At 39.3% G+C, this 18,825-nt stretch overlaps 1 protein-coding gene across 1 annotated transcript in view; it reads right to left on the bottom strand.

Annotated features, from left to right (window-relative positions):
* LOC135879400 (broad substrate specificity ATP-binding cassette transporter ABCG2-like) overlaps positions 1-18,825 on the bottom strand; it is a 32,760-nt gene that overhangs the window by 1,616 nt on the left and 12,319 nt on the right. Inside the window, exons 7-13 of the mRNA XM_065405371.1 lie at positions 18,199-18,297; positions 16,522-16,766; positions 9,812-9,894; positions 9,143-9,232; positions 4,085-4,209; positions 2,746-2,900; positions 1,195-1,284 (exon numbers count right to left, since the gene is read on the bottom strand). Of these exons, the coding sequence (XP_065261443.1) occupies positions 1,195-1,284; positions 2,746-2,900; positions 4,085-4,209; positions 9,143-9,232; positions 9,812-9,894; positions 16,522-16,766; positions 18,199-18,297 (887 nt within the window). The remainder of the gene's footprint in view (positions 1-1,194; positions 1,285-2,745; positions 2,901-4,084; positions 4,210-9,142; positions 9,233-9,811; positions 9,895-16,521; positions 16,767-18,198; positions 18,298-18,825) is intronic.

Genomic DNA, 18,825 nt, shown 5'->3' with positions numbered 1-18,825 from the left:
CCTCTAAGGCATGCCACTTCTTTTTTTTTTTCTCCCTGCCAGCTCCAAAACACTGATCAGATTGACTGTGTATTCTCTACTAAATTTCATAATTATAACGCCAGAAGGAACCATTGTGATCATCTAGTCTGACCATCTGTAATACTCAAGTCATAGAAGTTCCCTAAATTAATTCCTGTTTGAACTAGAGAATATCTTTTAGATACTGCGTTCAGGACTGCAAATCATTTTAAGACACATGACTGTGGCAAAGGTCACAAAAATCAGAAAATAAGGTCTGAATTATGGTTATATATGACATAAGTGTATAGTTCAAAAGAGGCCACTTCTACAGCAGCAACAGGGATACAGCTTTCAGATTAGCACTACTGGGCTCACTAGCAATCTGTATAAACATTTGAAAGGAGTGTACTTATTTGTGTTACAGTTGTGCCTGATGCCCTTATTGAAATTGGGACTCACTCTGTGCTTGTATATGCCTGGCACAGTAAAGCCAGTCCCGCATTTGAAGAGTTTACAATCTAAATAGAAAAGGTGAAAGACATGTGGAAAAACCAGGATTTTATTATGTTTTTTGGTTGTGGAGGAGAAAGCCACTCTCTCTTCCCTTCTTTGTAGCTATTGCTGAAATTGACATAATCCGGTTTTTAAATACCCCACCTCAGCATTACCTATATCTCACTGGTACACAGGCATGCTATTATTAAAATGTTATGGCAATAAAGTAAGGGAATTATCCAGTTTCACATGAAATAAGCAATGGCCAAAACGTAAGAAATGAAAAATGCAGAGGAGTTAGGAAGTTGTTCATACTTCTAAGAGGAAATGAGAACCACCATTATAGCAGATACTTAAGTTACATTAGTATTAATTATGTATTGTGGAGAGCAGTTCTGCAACCTGCAAAGAATCAGGATGACTCGAGTAATCTTTTTCTGGCCCTACTGCTATTTATGATTATCTATTGACTGCATTTTCTTGAGCTATGCTAATTTGTATTACAATACATATCTGAAACTGTGAGACCAACTGCACTGTACTGAGAATGTAAAGAGACAGGGAGAACTTATCTGTGTAAGTTGTATTTACCAATTATAACTGGAATAATATTGTTTGACATTATTTCTTATAAGATAATGGTGATCTCTTTCAAAAGGTGTTTCCAGCACAATGCACAGAAAATGTAGCACTCACTGTCAGGCCGTAGCGAGGGATGCTGAAATAGTTCAGCCAGAAAAGCCAAGATTCGATGCTTGTGAGATTTACCAGCAAGCCAGAGAAAATCTACAAACAGTAAAGAAACAGTCAAAAGTATGTCCTGAGAATTTTGCAGAGTCCTGAGTCACTTTAGATTGTGACATGCTTAGGGCTTGTCTACACTTGAAACGTCCTTCCCTCCCTTGCACCCCCAAGGCAGTAGCTAGGTCAACGGAAGAATTCTTTTATTGGTATTGTCTATGAAGGGACTTAAGTCATCTTAACTACATGGCTCCTGGGTTTGGATTTTTCACACCCCGCATGAAACAACCTAATTTTCTAGTGTAGACCAGGTCTTATTCAGTGTACAGAAATAATTCCCATTAATGTTAAATGTACACATGCACAATGAGTATAGAATCCTAAATCTGGGCCTGATCCCGTAGGCTTTACCTGCTCCCTGTCAATAGGAATAGGATTAGGCCCTTTGTTACGCGAGATGTTTAGTTGTTCCATGGTCTTGGACAGCAAGGGAAGAAATGCACTGGAGTTGTATTTGAGGCAGAAGTTTACTTAGAATCTTTTCGGGACAGTTTCTTTCTACCTGGAGCAATAGTGGCCTGCTGGGCCATCACTAGTTTTTTGGCAGGAAACAAAGGATTTTCACTCAGAAGCACAGGTCTTAAGCCTCCTCCTAAAGCACGAGAGTCCTAAGGAACATGAGCCTTTCTCTGGTCCCCAGCAGTAGGAAAGCCTGGAATCTCCCTCAAGTCATACTATAGCGAGTTGGAGCTTCCCTTTTCTAACCTTTGACATCCTAAACTAGGAAGAACTCAAGAGGGGAAATCCAGCAGTTCCTCAGCAACAATCCTCTGACATGACTTAATTATAGAAATAAAAGGCCTAAATCTTGGTCAAGACAGGCAATGGGTAAAAATATAAACAAAGCTGGCAGAAATTACCACCGCCCTGGAAAAGAAAAGCTCCGAAATCTGCTCTGGAAGAGCAATCCAATAGATTTTTCTCTTTATAGGTAAGAATAATCCATATCAGAGGGGGACAAAAACAATCATTGAGTTCAAGGACTTTGATTAGGCTCTGGTGTATTCCACAGAATCTTCCAAAAGCTTTCCTCCCTCCTGCAACACTACCAACAGTTACACCCATACTTGCCAAGGCCATGCAAAATAGTCCCATTCAAGTCATGTAATTCTGCAGAGGTAATAACGCCTAAGGAGTCAGAGACCAATCTTACCCCTCAAACGCTAGTCACTTGCAAAGCAATGGGGAGCCACTGCTCTGGGCCACTGTTTTTTTTACACCTGCTTACTTGAGCTGTCTCACTTTACAGGAGATGTGTCCATAATGTGATCTGATATCAAGAGGAAGGATTAGGCAGTATTCTTAAAATTCCAGAGGACTCTGCTGATGTGCTTCAAAGCACATATAAATAGTTTTTTATAAACAAATTACTTACACATGGCATTTCATTGGCATTTCTTTTGTACAACAAACATTTAAGAGAAAAAACAAAAATGTATCACTTACAATCATAAAAACAAAGCAAATATTTATGAGGAGATTAGCGACAGCCACAACATCTTGTCCCGTTGCTATAGCCAGAGCCATAGAACTGGCTGTGTAGGCGACCAGTATAAGGGTAACCATCATGATAAAGAAGGCTCCAACTGTTGGCTTGAAACCTAAGAAATGGGGGTGGAAAAAGTCTGTCTGTCTTTTCCTAGATTAGGGTTTTAATGTGTACTATGCACATACCTTTTTGTAGTACCACAGTACATAGTTTGCTTTTATTTGCAGAAAAGGAGTATTATCAACCATAAAGTGTTCTGTCCTACTGCATGAACACCACTTTAAAGAAAATGAATATCTTGGATTATAATAGGAATTCAGAATGGAAACCTATATCCATTGTACCTAAAGCTGAGTCAATTAAAAGGCCAAATAAAGAAGTAGTCCAGCTGCAGGGAAGGAGTAGTAGGGTCATCTCCCTTCCTGCATGCTAAACAACCTCTTTCAAATGCCTGCTCAAAAACCACTCCTTTGTCTTGTTTTCCACCCTTGATTTTTTACTATCATGCTATCTACTCCTCTATATACTCTACTGGTCTATACTTTAAAATATCAGAATCTATAAATCACTGTATAATATTTTCATTTGTATGTGGTTTACTCTCTGCCCCCTTCTGTTGTCTGATACCCTTCTGATCTATGCTTGCCTAATTTAGAGAAAGATTTTTATTTTTTTACTTTCACTCATGGTGAGCAGTCCTACTGATTTGATCGTATTAGACTGTAATCTTGTCAAGACAGGGATGATGTCTTTTTAATCCCTGTTAGGCGCCGCACAATGGTACTGTATTGTTTATCATCATGAATAGTAATAACTGGATAGATCCTCAGCTGGTGTAAATTGTTGTAGCTCCATTAATGTCAGTGAAGCTACCCAATTTACCTCAGTAGCAGATCTGGTCCAATCAATTTATTAACATAGTTAACTTGTAGAAAAGTCAAGTTGATTAATACCCTTGGGTCTCTTACTCCATAACCATTAGATTAGACAAATCCTAAAAAGGCATACACAGAATTTGGGAGGAATGCATAAATCAGTGTAAAAGCTTACCAAAGCTAACTTCAGATTTGTATTAACAGTAAGTAGCTTCAAAACAATCTATTTACCAACCTACTCCCAGAATAAAGGTTTTCTATAAGCTTATGCTAAAGGGAGGAAAAAAATAAAAAATGGGACAAGGACCCTATAAGGAAGAAGTGCAAACAGACAACCTGTGGATAACTGAATTATTTGCCAAAGGAAAGAGTGAATGACCATAGTTCATTTTGATGTAGCTTTCTTTTATAGGATACTTGCCTATTAAGAAATAATTTATACAGGTGAAGATGATGCTTGGTAAAGTCCTCATGGGTATTAAATCAGCTATTATCTTTGAGAAAAAATATGTAGATACTCTGTAGTAACCACTGATATATTCATGTCTAGAACACAGAAATATATATGTATATTACAGATTATATTTCAGTAATAAAGCAATGAAGCCATATAGACTGGGATTTTCAAAGCCGCCTAAGGGAGTTAGACACCCAACAGCCATTAATTTTAATGGAATCTGAGCACCTAAATCCCCGCCATGATCTATAGTGATCAACTTACATTTTAACAAACACTTTAAAGATCTCCTGAAACCTTATAATACAGGGTACATAGGAGTACTGATTGAGCTTCTCTTATTGTTCATTATTTTGTAGCTTAGGGTACGTCTTCACTACCCGCCGTATTGGCGGGTAGCAATCGATTTATCCGGGATCGATATTCACGTCTCGTTAAGACGCGATATATCGATCCCCGAACGCGCTCACCGTCGACTCCGGAACTCCACCAGAGCGAGCGGCGGTAGCGTAGTCAACGGGGGAGCCGCGGCCGTCGATCCCGCGCCGTGTGGATCCCAGGTAATTCGATCTAAGATACATCGACTTCAGCTATGCTATTCGCGTAGCTGAAGTCGCGTATCTTAGATCGATCACCCCCCGGTGTAGACCAGCCCTTAGTTAAGCACTATATTATTCATCTGATCTTTAATCTAAACATTCCCACTTTCTTCAATCTATTTTCATATGAAACTCTTTCTGGGCCTCAAATCATTGACACCTTCTCTGAATCCACTCTATTTCTGCTGTACCCTTTTTGAGATTGGATAACCTGAACACCCTATTCCATCCTTTGTGGTGAAGACAGATGCAAAGAAATCATTTAACTTCTTTGCAGTGTTTATATTCCTTAATTGTTCCGTTTATTTCAGTCTAGTGGATTTATTGATTCTGAGATATACTTACATATTTCCTTTTTTGATTTTATGTCTTTAGCTATTTGCTTTTCATAACCCTTCTTAGTCTTCCTTATTTATAGCTTACATTTTTATCTTCCATAGTTTATGCTCCTCTTTATTCTCTTCATTTTTTGATTCATACTTTACTTAGCTTGAATAACCTCTTGAACTTTGCCATTTGACCATACTGCTTTTTTCTTGCCCTCCTGGTACTACTTTTAGTTAGGGAGATGCATCGCTTCCATGAATTATGAACTGCTTAAGCAGGCTCCATGCTGAGTCTAGTGTTTTTATCCCTTAATTTTGACTTTAGAGTCTTTTTGATTATCTTCATTTAAAAAAAAAAAAAAAAAAAAAAAAAAAACCTCCTTGTTCAAGTTTAATGTCACAGTGCTAGTTTTTGGTATGATCCCTTTCCTACAAATGTTCAGTTTAATTATTTTGGTGGTCACTATGACTTAGTGGTTTGATTACAGTTACTTCTTGGACCAGCTCTTGTGAGTTTCACTTGGGACTAAATGGAGAAAAGCCTGTTTACGCTTATCTTTGCTGCAGAGTTAATTTGGTCTCTTATTCAGGTGTTGATCCTGTCCACAAACAGAAACATCTTATGCGAGTTGGTAGTGCTTTACACCTGAGCTAGCTGGGCTATAGGCTAAAGCCCAGAAACTTTGATACTGAGGGTGGTAGCCCACCGACTGCACTGTGGATACAGACTTTTTTACATGTGCCCTAGAACAGTGGTTCTTAGCCAGGGGTACACAGCAGCCTTGCAGTGATACAGCAACTCAACTAGATATTTGCCTAGGTTTACAACAGGCTACATAAAAAGCACAAGGAAAGTCAGTACACACTAAAATTTCATACAGTGACTTGTTTATACTGCTGTATAGAATATACACTGAATTGTAAGTACAATATTTATATTCCAATTTATTTACTTTATAATTATATGGTAAAAATGAGAAAATAAGCAATTTTTCAGTAATAGTGCACAGGGCTGGATTAACGCAGGGGCTTTAGGGGCTGCATCCCAGGGCCTCGGGCTAGGGGTGCAGCAGGGCTCAGGCAGGCTGCCTGCTTGCTGTGGCCCCACGCCGCTCCTGGAAGTGGCCAGCTGCTGGCACGTCTCTACAGCCTCTGGAGTGGCGGGGGAGGCGGCTCCACATGCTACCCCCACCCCCAGCACCATCCCTGCAGCTCCCAATGGCCAGGAACTGGCCAATGGGAGCTGCGGGTGTGGTGCTTGCAGACATGGGCAGCGCACGGAGACATGCTGTCCCCCTCCCTCCAGGGGTATGCAGAGATGTGCCAGCAGCCGGCTACTTCCAGGAGCGGCGTGGGGCTATGGCAGATGGGCAGGCAGCCTGCCTGAGCCCTGCTGAGCCGCCTGTGGTAAGTGCCTCCTGGATGGCGCCTGTACCTCACACCCCCTCCTGCACCCCAATCCCCTGCCTCAGGTCAGAATCCCCTCCTGCACCCAAACTGTTTCCCAGACCCCGCACCCCGTCCTTCACCCCAACCCTCCGCCCCAGGTCAGAATCCTCTCCTGCACCTAACTCGCTCCCAGAGCCCGCACCCTCACCCTCTCCCGCAGCCCAGCCTGGAGCCCCCTCCTGCACCCAAAGTCCCTCCCAGAAAGAAAGTAATATAACAGCTGTTCTAAGGTAAGAAGTAGGCTATTTTGAATTAACTTAACTATATTCTACATGTTTTAAGCCTAAAATGTAACCACAGAACGGCTTTGTTTATTAAAAGGCAAGTTTAGTATAGCGTTAATAGCCTCAATGCCATAATTGTGATCATTTTGTTTTAAATTGGGGGAAAAGGGGCCCACAAAATCACAGGAGAGTTAATCTGGCCCTGCTAGTGCGCTGTAACACTTTTGTATTTTTATGTCTGATTTTATAAGCAAGTAGTTTTTAAATGAGGTGAAACTTGGGGGGTACGCAAGACAAATCAGATTCCTGAAAGGGGTATAGTAGTCAGTCTATGATTCTATGAAACTTTCCAATCAGAGTTGGAAGGGACCTCAGGAGGACATCTAGTCCAACCCCTTGCTCAAAGCAGGACCAATCCCCAACTAAATCATCCCAGCCAGGGCTCTGAGATAGGTATATATCTCCATATAACATCCTCCTAGTGAAAAAGTTTTTCCTAATATCCAACCTAAACCTCCCCCACTGCAACTTGAGACCATTACTCCTTGTTCTGTCATGTCTAGATCCATCCTCTTTGGAACCCCCTTTCAGGTAGTTGAAAGCAGCTATCAAATCCCCCCTCATTCTTTTCTTCTGCAGACTAAATAATCCCAGTTCCCTCAGCCTCTCCTCATAAGTCATGTGCTCCAGCACTCTAATCATTTTTGTTGCCCTCCGCTGGACTCTTTCCAAATTTTCCATATCCTTCTTGTAGTGTGGGGCCCAAAACTGGACACAGTACTCCAGATGAGGCCTCACCAATGCCAAATAGAGGGGAATGATCACGTCCCTCGATCTGCTGGCAGTTCTCCTACTTCTACAGCCCAAAATGCCGTTAGCCGTCTTGGCAACAAGGGCACACTGTCGACTCATATCCAGCTTCTCGTCCACTGTAACCCCTAGGTCCTTTTCTGCAGAACTGCTGCCTAGCCGCTGAGTACCTAGTCTGTAGCAGTGCATGGGATTCTTCCATCCTAAGTGCAGGACTCTGCACTTGTCCTTGTTGAACCTCATCAGATTTCTTTTGGCCCAATCCTCTAATTTGTCTAGGTCCCTCGGTATCGTATCCCCACCCTCCAGCGTATCTACCACTCCACCCAGTTTAGTGTGATCTGCAAACTTGCTGAGGGTGCAATCCATGCCATCCTCCAGATCATTAATGAAGATATTGAACAAAACTGGCCCCAGGACCGACCCTTGGGGCACTCCGCTTGATACCGGCTGCCAACTAGACATTGAGCCATTGATCACTACCCGTTGAGCCCGATGATCTAGCCAGCTTTCTATCCACCTTATAGTCCGTTCATCCAGCCCATACTTCTTTATCTTACTGGCAAGAATACTGTGGGAGACCGTATCAAAAGCTTTGCTAAAGTCAAGGAATAACACATCCACTGCTTTCCCCTCATCTACAGAGCCAGTTATAGTGAGTGAGAATCACTGCCCTAGAATAAGCATTTCTAAGAAACATGTGTTTAAAATATCAAGGAATTGTTTCTCTAAACTTTATAACATTTGATTAGTTTACATGCGAGCAGCTGATTGTGGCGAGAGACAGTTGTATTTAAATTCTGCATCCAGCCAATAAACCTTATAGTAGCCTCACTCTTCTCAAATGGTATCTGTGACAGGGCCTGAATGGCCTAGGGAAAAAAATTAATATTTTCTAAAATTCCCCTAATCCTGTTTATAGTCTGCTTCTCCTTAAACTGCTACATCTCCATGAAAAATGTATAGCCCCAGTGACTTTCTTCAATCCCTCTTCCTGAAGATAGGTGTTTTGCCTAATCAGTCAAGAAACAGGAACACCACCACAGCTTTAAAAGTTGTTCTATGTTTCTCACACTTTAACAATGCCATATTCCTCAGCTGTGAAAATCAATTACCTGAAATCTAGATTGCTGACATCATAGATGTGAAAACTGACTTCTTTTACGCTAGCTGACAGTAGAGTTTTTGACCGTATCTATTAAACGTATAACAATGACAACCAGTTTCTGGTTTGAGAGCTATACTTCTATTGAGAGAGACTAGTAATCAGGGGTAATACTGTGGGGGACAAAGTGGTAGTAATCTATTCAAGCTCTGCCTCCAGCTCCAGAATAATTGGGTTTTTCTGTTAAAATGACAAGCAGACAGTTATCAATGCTCATATTCTCATTATCATTAAACTTTTGAGTTAATACCATACGAAAGAGCTGGGATAGTTCACATCTATCTTAGGACCAAATGCTAAGCTGTGCCTTCAGTAACAAATTCATCACTAGACCCTAAAGATGACTGATAGATAGATATGGGGCAGTTAGTGTATAAGTTAAAGATAAACTGATACAGCATCAAATAAAACAACATGAAATGCTTTCTATTACACAGGGATTTACCTACATAAATATCTTTTTTTCTGTGACAAAAAGTTCAATAGTTGTAACACTGCTCAAACACTGATTGGTGGTCAAAAAGAATAAAGCACCAACTCTGTGGAAAGAACAAACAAAAGCAAGAAAATTAGCTATGCAAATAGCTTTTTTAGCTAATGAGGAAGGAAGAACATTTATCAGAGGGAGATGGGTATACTGTTACTACATGAAAATGGAATAAAGATGCAGGAAGCAAATTAACTGTTTACTGGAACTAGTAACCTTTTGATCTTATGTTAGAAAACAGTCAAACTTCTGGCTGAGGACAGGTGGAAGCTGCTTCCAATGTAGTCCATCAACTCCCTTTGTTGTATATACCCTAGGTACTGCTCCGTGTAACATAACCTTATGGATCTTATTAAACTCCTTAGTGCAGGGACTGTCTTTTTGTTTGTCTGTGCAGTGCCTAGCACAATGGGGTCCTGGTCTATGGTCCCTTGATGCTACCATGGTACAAACAAACATTGTTTTTCCTCTCTCACAGATACTTCTTAAAAATGTAATTTATTTTCTACAGTGTGTAGCTGTCTGCTTGCTTTAGCACAAGAACAGAGGCTAAGTAAAAATCTAAACAAAATGAACTATACAGTGTGATTTGTATGCCCTATTAAAATGTTCAGTTCCCATGTTTACTAACCTGTTCTGAATGCCACTGGAATCATTTTTTATTCCAGAGAAAATGGCTCCTACAACTACTCCCAGACCAGTTGTAATACACAGCTGAAAGAAAAATCAAGTAAGAATTTGCATTTTATTTCAGATAATTATAATTGAAAATTATAATAACTACAGTAATAACCTAACTAAACAGCAACAGCGGTTACTCATTAGTGAAGTGACAAAAATGTTTTTACAAAATACTCTACAGTATTTTATTATATTCTATTTTCATTCTTTAACAGAATTTTTGTATCACTGTTCAAACAAATTTCAATAAATTCTTAGACTTTATTTGTGCAATTTCTATAAACAATTTAATGGTAGAAGATGTATGGCTAGCTACTCTACAGCTCAAAGGTGGTAGGATTGCTTCAAACAGATATTAAAACTGATTTAATGAGAGGGATCCAGATATATGCTCCCTACTGGAAAATAAACATCTGGTTCATTCACTGTTGCCTCAAAAATCAGCTACAAGATCAGTATAGAAAATCTGTAGAGTAACCAAAGTAGGTCTGCAATGAAAACTATGATAGCAATGAGAGAAAATAGTTGGCATTCTGGAATCTTGCAGATGAAAGCAACATGAATAGCATCTACAAAAAACTGAAGTGCATCTGTGAACCAGGAAAAAAAGGAAGTGTGACACTCAGAGCAGATGATATAGGAAGATAAATTGACAAATTTGAAATTATTTCTTCCTGGAGAGCTCTCTTGGGTGGCATCAGAAGCTTGCCATCAATCATTCTAAGAGGTCAACTGATCATATAAGCAAGATAAAACAATTCCAGCTTTAACATTTTTTGAGAAAAATCAGTAAGTCTATATATCCGCACAAAAGTCACTCCTCACTAGGGCTTCTGGATGTCTTCATTATGAAAATAAAAAATTTAACATAGTCTTTGATGGTTATTTGTATCTATTTGGGAATCTGCAGTCAGGACAAGTGTTTAAGTTGTGATTATCTTTCCTCTATATCAGAAAGAAAGCAGAATATAGTACGGAAATTACAAGGAGACTTGCTTTCTATATATCTATGGTTAATGCTTTCATAGTTTTATAAATTTAAGACCAAAAGGGACCATCGTGATCTTTAGTCTGACCCTTGCATAGCTATATAATATCACCCAGAAATTCCTGCATCAAACCCAGTAACTTTTTTAAAGGCATCCAATCTTGATTTAAAGATTATAAGTAATGAATAATTCATTGTGATGTATGATTATAATATGACCATATATATCATTCTTGCTGTTATATGAATGCAACAAATCTTATATCAGGTATGTCATGTAAGGTATCAATGGAAAAGTTACAATCTATTAAATATGATTATCCTGTTTGTATACATATATCATCCTTTCATCTGAAGTTATGAATATTGACTATATATCTGTATTACAAATGTGTTTGCTCCTGAGGTAACACCCACAAGGTAGTTGGCATCCAGTCTAGCCAACACATTGTGAATGGAGCATTCAAGTTGATGGCCCATTAATTAACATAATTGGCCACAGAAAAAGCTTATCCCCCTTTCTGATGACATTTTAGCCAGAATATGGGGTAATGACTGCTCCTATGATTCACCAAAGCCTGCAAGGGCATGTGACTAGCTCATGTGACCCTGGACTCCATCTTGTGCCTGTACTTTTCCACAAACTAAAACTGAGAGCTTTCCCTCCACATGGGAGAAAGTATAAAAGGCCCTGGAAGCATCTCCATTTGGACTCCTTCCTGCTCTGATCTCTGGACTTACACTAAAAGGAACATTCCAAACAATGGGCCGAGGACCTTCCAATCTTTTTGTAAATTACCAGAGATTTTACAAGCCAGCAGTTTATTCCATCACTGCTACAAACCTGATCCAAGAACTTTGCAATGAGCTGTATGTATTTGTTTTCCTTGACCATTTTAACTCTCCCCTCTTTCTTTTCTCTTAGAAATAAACCTTTAGATATTAGATACTAAAGGATTGGCAACAGCACGATTATTTGGTAAGATCTGAGTTATATATTGACCTGGCTATGTGGGATTAGAAGAACCCTTTGATGAAAATGGTTTTAAATAACCACTCATCATATAGTCTGGTGTCTGGGTGGTGAAAGAAGGGCTGGGATCCTAATGAGACTGCATTTCTGACTTCTTGTTAACCAGTGTGGTGAGACAGAAGTTTACTTTTGTTACTGGCTTGGTATAGCTTATGGAAGAATAACCACGAATTTGGGGGTGAGTCTGCCCTATTTTCCAGCAGTTTGTCCTGAATCTGGTATTGTCACCTGTGACCCATTGAGACACAGTGACATCCACCACTCTCCTTGGATATCTGTTCCAATCACAAGTAGTAGATACCTTCTCCTTGAGTAGGTACTTATAGTCTGTGCTCAAGTCACCTCTTAGCCTTCTTTTCAATAATTAAGCATGTTGAACACTTGAAGCTCTTAGCTATAAGATATCTTCACACTTTGAATCATTCTTGTGACTCTTCTCTGAACATTCTGCATGTTTAATACCAGAAGTGGAGATAGCATTCCAGTTATGGATTCACCAATGCCATTTCCATATTGCCCTGTTTATAAATTTAAGGTTCTTGTTAACCCTTTTAACTATAGCACTGCACTGTGAGGTCACATTCATGACCCGTCTGTCCTTTTAAGGGGCCTTTCCTGGACACAACTTTCCATCCTATACATACAGTCTACATTCTTTGTTCCTAGATCCTGCTGTTGGCTCTGTTAAAATGTATGTTGCTTGACTGTGCCCAGCTTACCAAGTGATCCAAATTGTTCTGTATAAGTGACTTCTCCTCATTATCATTTACCACTCCACCAATCTTTTTGTCATCTGCAAACTTCAAGATGAATGATTAAGGCCATTAATAACATTTTTGCACAGTGTTGAGCCAAGAATTGATGTCAGGACAATCCCAGTAAAAACACCTCACTGGTGATTCTCTAACAATTATGTTTTGAAATCTACCAGTTAGTTTTTAATCTATTTAGTGTGTGCTATAATAATTTTATAGTGCTTATTTTTTAAACCACAATGTTATGTGATATTAAGTCAAATGTCTTACAGAAGTCTATTCATCAACACAATTATCTTTATCAACCTGTGAAGGGATGTATAGATTAATCCTTTCTTGCTGAGTAAAGGGTTTAAGGGAGCCTGAGAACTCTGTTAACCTAACCTGGAATAACTGGGGAGGATGTGATCAAGTTGAGGGAAGAGATTAAAAGAAAGAGTACAGGGGCAGTCAGAGGAAAGAGACCCAGATGAGAGCATAGGTAGAAGTCCTCTCCAAGAAGGGATGGGACTTTAAAGGAATCTGGCCGGAGAGTCAGGTCCTGAACATAGGAAACTGTTGGAAAAAGCCACAAAAAAGGTGATCCATAATGGCTGTGCAGCAGCCTAACCAAACTCTAAACCTTCTCAAAGCATGATAGCACATTCCTCGACTTTCGATAAAAGCATATTGATTGGCATTATATTTCCATCTTTTAATCCTTTATTGCTTTGGCAATAGGACTCTTCAATCCGTTCCCCCAACACATGTCAAATGCATTTCTTCACAAAAGTCATTAGCTTTCAAAGAAGCGCTCAGGCAGCCCCTCTAGAAATACACCAATAAAAACAAGTTGCCCTTTGCCTGTTCAATGTCTTATTTGTTGATATTATTTTAAAAGAGCCTCAAATGTTTGTTTAAATACACAATTTCCCAGCTGGCACTTGGGAAATTCTAGGAGCTATCAGACTGATTGAAGGGTGATAATTCAGCCACTAAACCATGAGAATTTTCATATTCGAGGAGCCCAGAACTGAGAATTTAAGATTGACAAAGGCTTTCTTGTACTAGATAAAAACTAGTATCCCTGCTCTGCTGATGAGGAACAATGGTAACAAAAACAAAAATTCCTAACATAATACAAACCAAAGTGAGAATAAACCTCCTCTTTTATACAAAAAATAATTTTTCAGAGTTTGGTTTACAAAATGTGTATTTCTAATATTTCCAGCTCAAACAAATATATTCAAAAATAGTACTTGTTTAGTAACTATAACAAAGGGATCTTTAATAAACTAAGTGCGGAGGAAGGAGCAGAGACATTGCTGAAGTGAAGAGAAACCTCCTTCACTTTTGTACTGAAACAATAAAGCAGAAAAGAAATCACTTCTAAACTATTATTTCTTTCAAATGCTAGGTTCAAACAATATATTTTTTTAAAGTAGCAACTTTGTGCTTGTAACAAGGGGTGTATTTTTAAGTCTATTCAATAATGGATCTAAGGGAGGGGAATTGAACCATATTAAGAATTTATTTCACAGTAAAGCCCAATAGAAAGGATGTTAAAGCCTACTTGATCCAGAACAATCCAATTATTGTTAGTTTTAAGCCAACAGAAACATGAATTTTTCCAATAGATAAAAAAGTATGAATGGCTTTAATGACATAATCAGAATGATGAAAATTTGTACATGATTATTTCTTAATATGTAGAAGCAAAAAAAAATCTCAGCAAAAATGATGGTGTCAGGCAGTTCAGTCATGGTTAAGCATGAGGGATGCATGAGTCTTAACACTATAAAGCATTTCATACATGGTACCATATCACTAAGAACCTGCTGAAAGGACCAAATGTCAGGGATAATTCAGCCACTAAGCTAATTGTAGTGGAAAACAAGGATCATATCAAGACCAATTTGGAGAGGATTAGCAAACACAGCTTAGTGAACTGTGTACCATTTATAGAATGTATTTGAAATCCATTCCTAATGAGGTTTGGGAGATAGAAAAGATTGTGAGAAAGAAAGTCAGGACCATTAACCCTGGAGTATTATAAAGCTTGAGAGTATAATTCTTGTCACAAGATCAAGCTTTTACAAACCAATTATTAGGGATATCCATAATATCAACATACAGATATACATCCAAAAATCTTTTAACTTGAGAGATTCTGAACAGATCTCCCATATGCTGGTGATCATAGTCTTTTGGAAAATGTTTGCATCATTGTTGAAAAATGCTCACAAAGGTTTGATTGTGTCATTTAAGCACAGTTCAGTGCAGAGCAATGCAGACATGCATTTAAGCACAGTTCAGAGATGCACTGGGCCAATGAGAGCACAAAAAGGCATTCAGATAGAATGTGTACTGGAGCTCCTGGGCATGCAGACTCTGCATATGCAATACTTCCGTGCTTTGCAGGGCGAAGCCTACTCCCTTGCATAGTTGTCCAACACTGTTGGTCAGTGCTTAAAAAGGGCAGAGCCATGGCCTCACTTCCTATCTGCCCCTCCTCACCCTTTTGGAAATGGGAGTAACATGGGAGCAGTCCCTGAAATCCGCACTTTACGGGGCTGCAATTCTGCCTGATCCTTATATGGATTACGCAAGTGAGGGAGGGAAGGCTTCTTGTGCATCCCTCTTTTCACTGGACACCATTGTAAGGATCAGGCCGAATCTGGCCAAAGTAGTGGTGGGACATATCAGTGCATACCATTTATATTACTGTATTTATTGTCATTAATCTATCAATTCTAAATAGTTTATCAATCCTTCCATTTGCTGCTCCAGAAGTGTACATGTTAAGCAAAGGTAAGAAAAGGGAAAAATACGATCTATCCTAGTTCAAACCCACAATATGATAGCAATATTATTTTACATTTTCTTGATGTCTTGACTGTCATCATCATCATCAATACAATTCAAAGACAATTATACTATAAATCTACAGAGGCTCTACAAAGAGTGACAATTTAGTGGCCAGACTGTGCCACTAAAGTAGTGGATTGCTCCTTGAGTTGTCCCATTTGAATCAATGGGACCAAATGCAGAATATAAGATATTCCACATAAGTAATTGTGGCATGACTGGCCCAAAGGGTCTGATCCTATTTTCACTAAAGTCAAAAGGAATTTTGTCTGTGTTAGGATTACAAGATCTCATTTATTTCTGAAAAAACAATCCTCCGCTTTGGAAATGAATGTTATCAAACAGACAGCATTCTGCCCTTATTGCATGATGAAATATAAAGAGATGTTGGACTGTGTAGCAGAAAACCTTTGTTTAACACATACAGTAGACCCTCATAGTCACGAACACCTTGGGAATGGAGGTTGTTCATAACTCTGAAATGTTCATAACTCTGAACAAAATATTATGGTTGTTCTTTTAAAAGTTTACAACAGAACATTGACTTAATACAGCGTTGAAACTTTACTATGAAAAGTAAAATGCTGCTTTCCCTTTATGATTTTTAGTAGTTTACGTTTAACAGAGTACTGTACTGTACTGTACTTGCTTTTTTTTTTTTTCTTTTTGGTCTCTGCTGCTGCATGATTTGTATACTTCCGGTTCCAAATGAGGTGTGTGGTTGACTGGTCAGTTCGTAACTCTGATGTTCGTAACTTTGAGGTTCTACTGTATTTGATAATTAGCAAAAGTGCGAAGGGCAGCACTGAAAAGAATGAAGGTCTATGGATTTCTCTGTTAATATGATCTATGACTATGTAAAGATTTCCACAGTGTGAAAGCCTGTTTAAAGTCATACTGTTGGCTAATCAATTGGAAGTTTTTTCGCTCATTTCTTAATTATTAGAAGCCAACATTTTGTATTTCAACCCAACTCATCTTCAGAAAGAAACAGACTATTTATAACTGTTCATGTTTTAAAGATTCACTACAATTACCTGGGCCATGGAGCTTTGTGGGTTATATATCAAGTTTTTAAATGTGCGTCTGGACACCCACTTGAGCTGGTGAAAGAAGGAAGTGCTATATGTGATTTTCTGGAAATCTGCACTCATCTTCCTTTTATTTTTCAAAGACAGCTTCTCTAATTCTGCTTTTGTTTCTTTGTAGTAAGGGGAACTGGAAAACAACTCCGCTAATTTCTCAGCAATAGTCTTATCACCTCTGTCCTCTTCAATGGTTTCTTCAGATTAAAAAGAAAAATATTGTTGTAGGAGCAATAGCAGTAGAAAGCTAAAGACACAAATTAGTTCATGGCAGCTTAGGTATGCTGAAGTTTTCTTTTCCCCGCAAAAGGGCTACATTTTATCCTCAAAAATCTCTTACCATAAATAAATAGAGATGAGGCTAAACCAGAATCCAACATCCAAACCTACAGAATGTTACAGCAGTTCAGATCAGGATTCAAGCTTCAAAGCTCAAGTTTATTTCCATATCGGGCACAAAGAAGAATCCCAGCAATGGGATACCTAGGACCAGGTTGGGGACCATGTGGAAATGTTTGTGGAAATGATGATATGCACTGTACAGTTTATTGCTGGGTATACTCCCGGGTATTTTAAGTGAATGAAGTTGTAGCCTAGTTAAACCACATCTATTGCCTCCTGCTTTTTTTCCAGGGTGGCCAGAATATCTAATGGCAAACCAAACATGTCCCAGAATAAACTGTGTGGTTCAGATACCAAGACCGTAACACAATTTTCTCTTCATGTTCTCAGGGAGCTTATATTTTCTGAATGCAACTCCCCAAGAAGTTCCCTGAGAATGTAAAGTTGAAAACTACGTTAAAATCTTGGAGGCTGAATCACACAATCTAGCTGTAATCTTACCCACAAGTAACTGCGGGCACAAATTAGAAACAAAAGAGTTTTCTGCTTTTACACAAGAAGCGGCATATGGAGCAATCAGGGCCGCCCGGGGGGGGGGGGGGCAGACAAGTGGGGCAATTTGCCCCAGGCCCCACAGGGGCCCCCACAAAAATATAGTATTCTATAGTATTGCAACTTTTTTTTATGGAAGGGGCCCCCAAAATTGCTTTGCCCCATGCCCCCTGAATTCTCTGGGCAGCCCTGGGAGCAATGCTCCACTATGTACTCCTTTCCCTGGCAGGTGAGACATCTGGAGTGCCTGTTGTTAATAGGCATGATACATTGCACAACTGGCAGGTCTTGAAGCCCAGAGACTTGGAATCTGGTATGATGTGGGAATACCCTTGTGTACAGGAGGGGGGTTGGAAAGCTCTTAGTTAAGTCCCGCTCCCAACAGGCAAAACAAACAAAGTAAAATTAAAAATTAATAAATTAAAGCTTAAAAAGCTAACCGAGCTCACAAAGTGAGTTAGGAGAAGCTATGTTGCATGAAGACACATGCTGCAGGTGTTCTGGCACGCACCACAGTTAGTAAGAAGGAACAGAGTAATGACTGCAGCCACTCCACCTCTTATCCTTCACCTATGATAGCCAAGAGGTCATTAGGGGTTCAGGTGTGGCCATAACAGATACTGCTATTCAAAAAGAATCCGATCTCGCACACCTGGGGTGCATGTGCATCATGAATGGGATCAGTGTGGACAATCACTTGACCTCCAGCTCCCATACCTGATAAATTGTACTGACTGACAAATTCTGATTTGCTGAGTGTCACAGCAGTTGAGTCTCCATTAATGATATCCAGAAAAAAATCAGCAGGATTGTTGTATGGCTCGCATTCATAACCTGCAAAGAAATAATACCAGATCTCTAAAATAAGTCATTCAATAGATGGCAAAAATATGTTGCAATATTAAGGGTAATATTATTAAAAACTGTCTTAACGGGAAAGCAATTAGACATCCCACCATCAAAAGGTACCATCTAATGCAACAAGTCAGCTTCACCAAAGATAAAAATAGAATGGGCCAAAACTACAAAGTTCATGTGTGTTTGGTTCCAGAATTTTGGTTCATTCCGTTATGGAAGTTGGATCAATAGCACAGTTCAGATTTGGATTTGGATGATCACCACGCTTTCAAATGCCTGACCAAAATAGGGGCTTGAATGAGACACTGAGCTGTCTGAAATCTATCCAGACAAAACAGTGATAAATTTAGGGTGGCATAAGCATCTAAAGGATTTGGTGGCGATGATATTGGTCCCTATTTTCACAACATCAGTGTACTGCTGGATTCCTGACTCCTTCTGAATTCCCAGGAAACATTAGTAGCCAAGTGTCTTTTTCCATTTGGTTGTGAACATTTCTCTCTT

This window comes from Emys orbicularis, chromosome 5, assembly GCF_028017835.1.
Source record: "Emys orbicularis isolate rEmyOrb1 chromosome 5, rEmyOrb1.hap1, whole genome shotgun sequence".
Taxonomy (NCBI): Eukaryota; Metazoa; Chordata; order Testudines; family Emydidae; genus Emys; species Emys orbicularis.
This window is presented reverse-complemented; position numbering and strand designations above follow the sequence as displayed.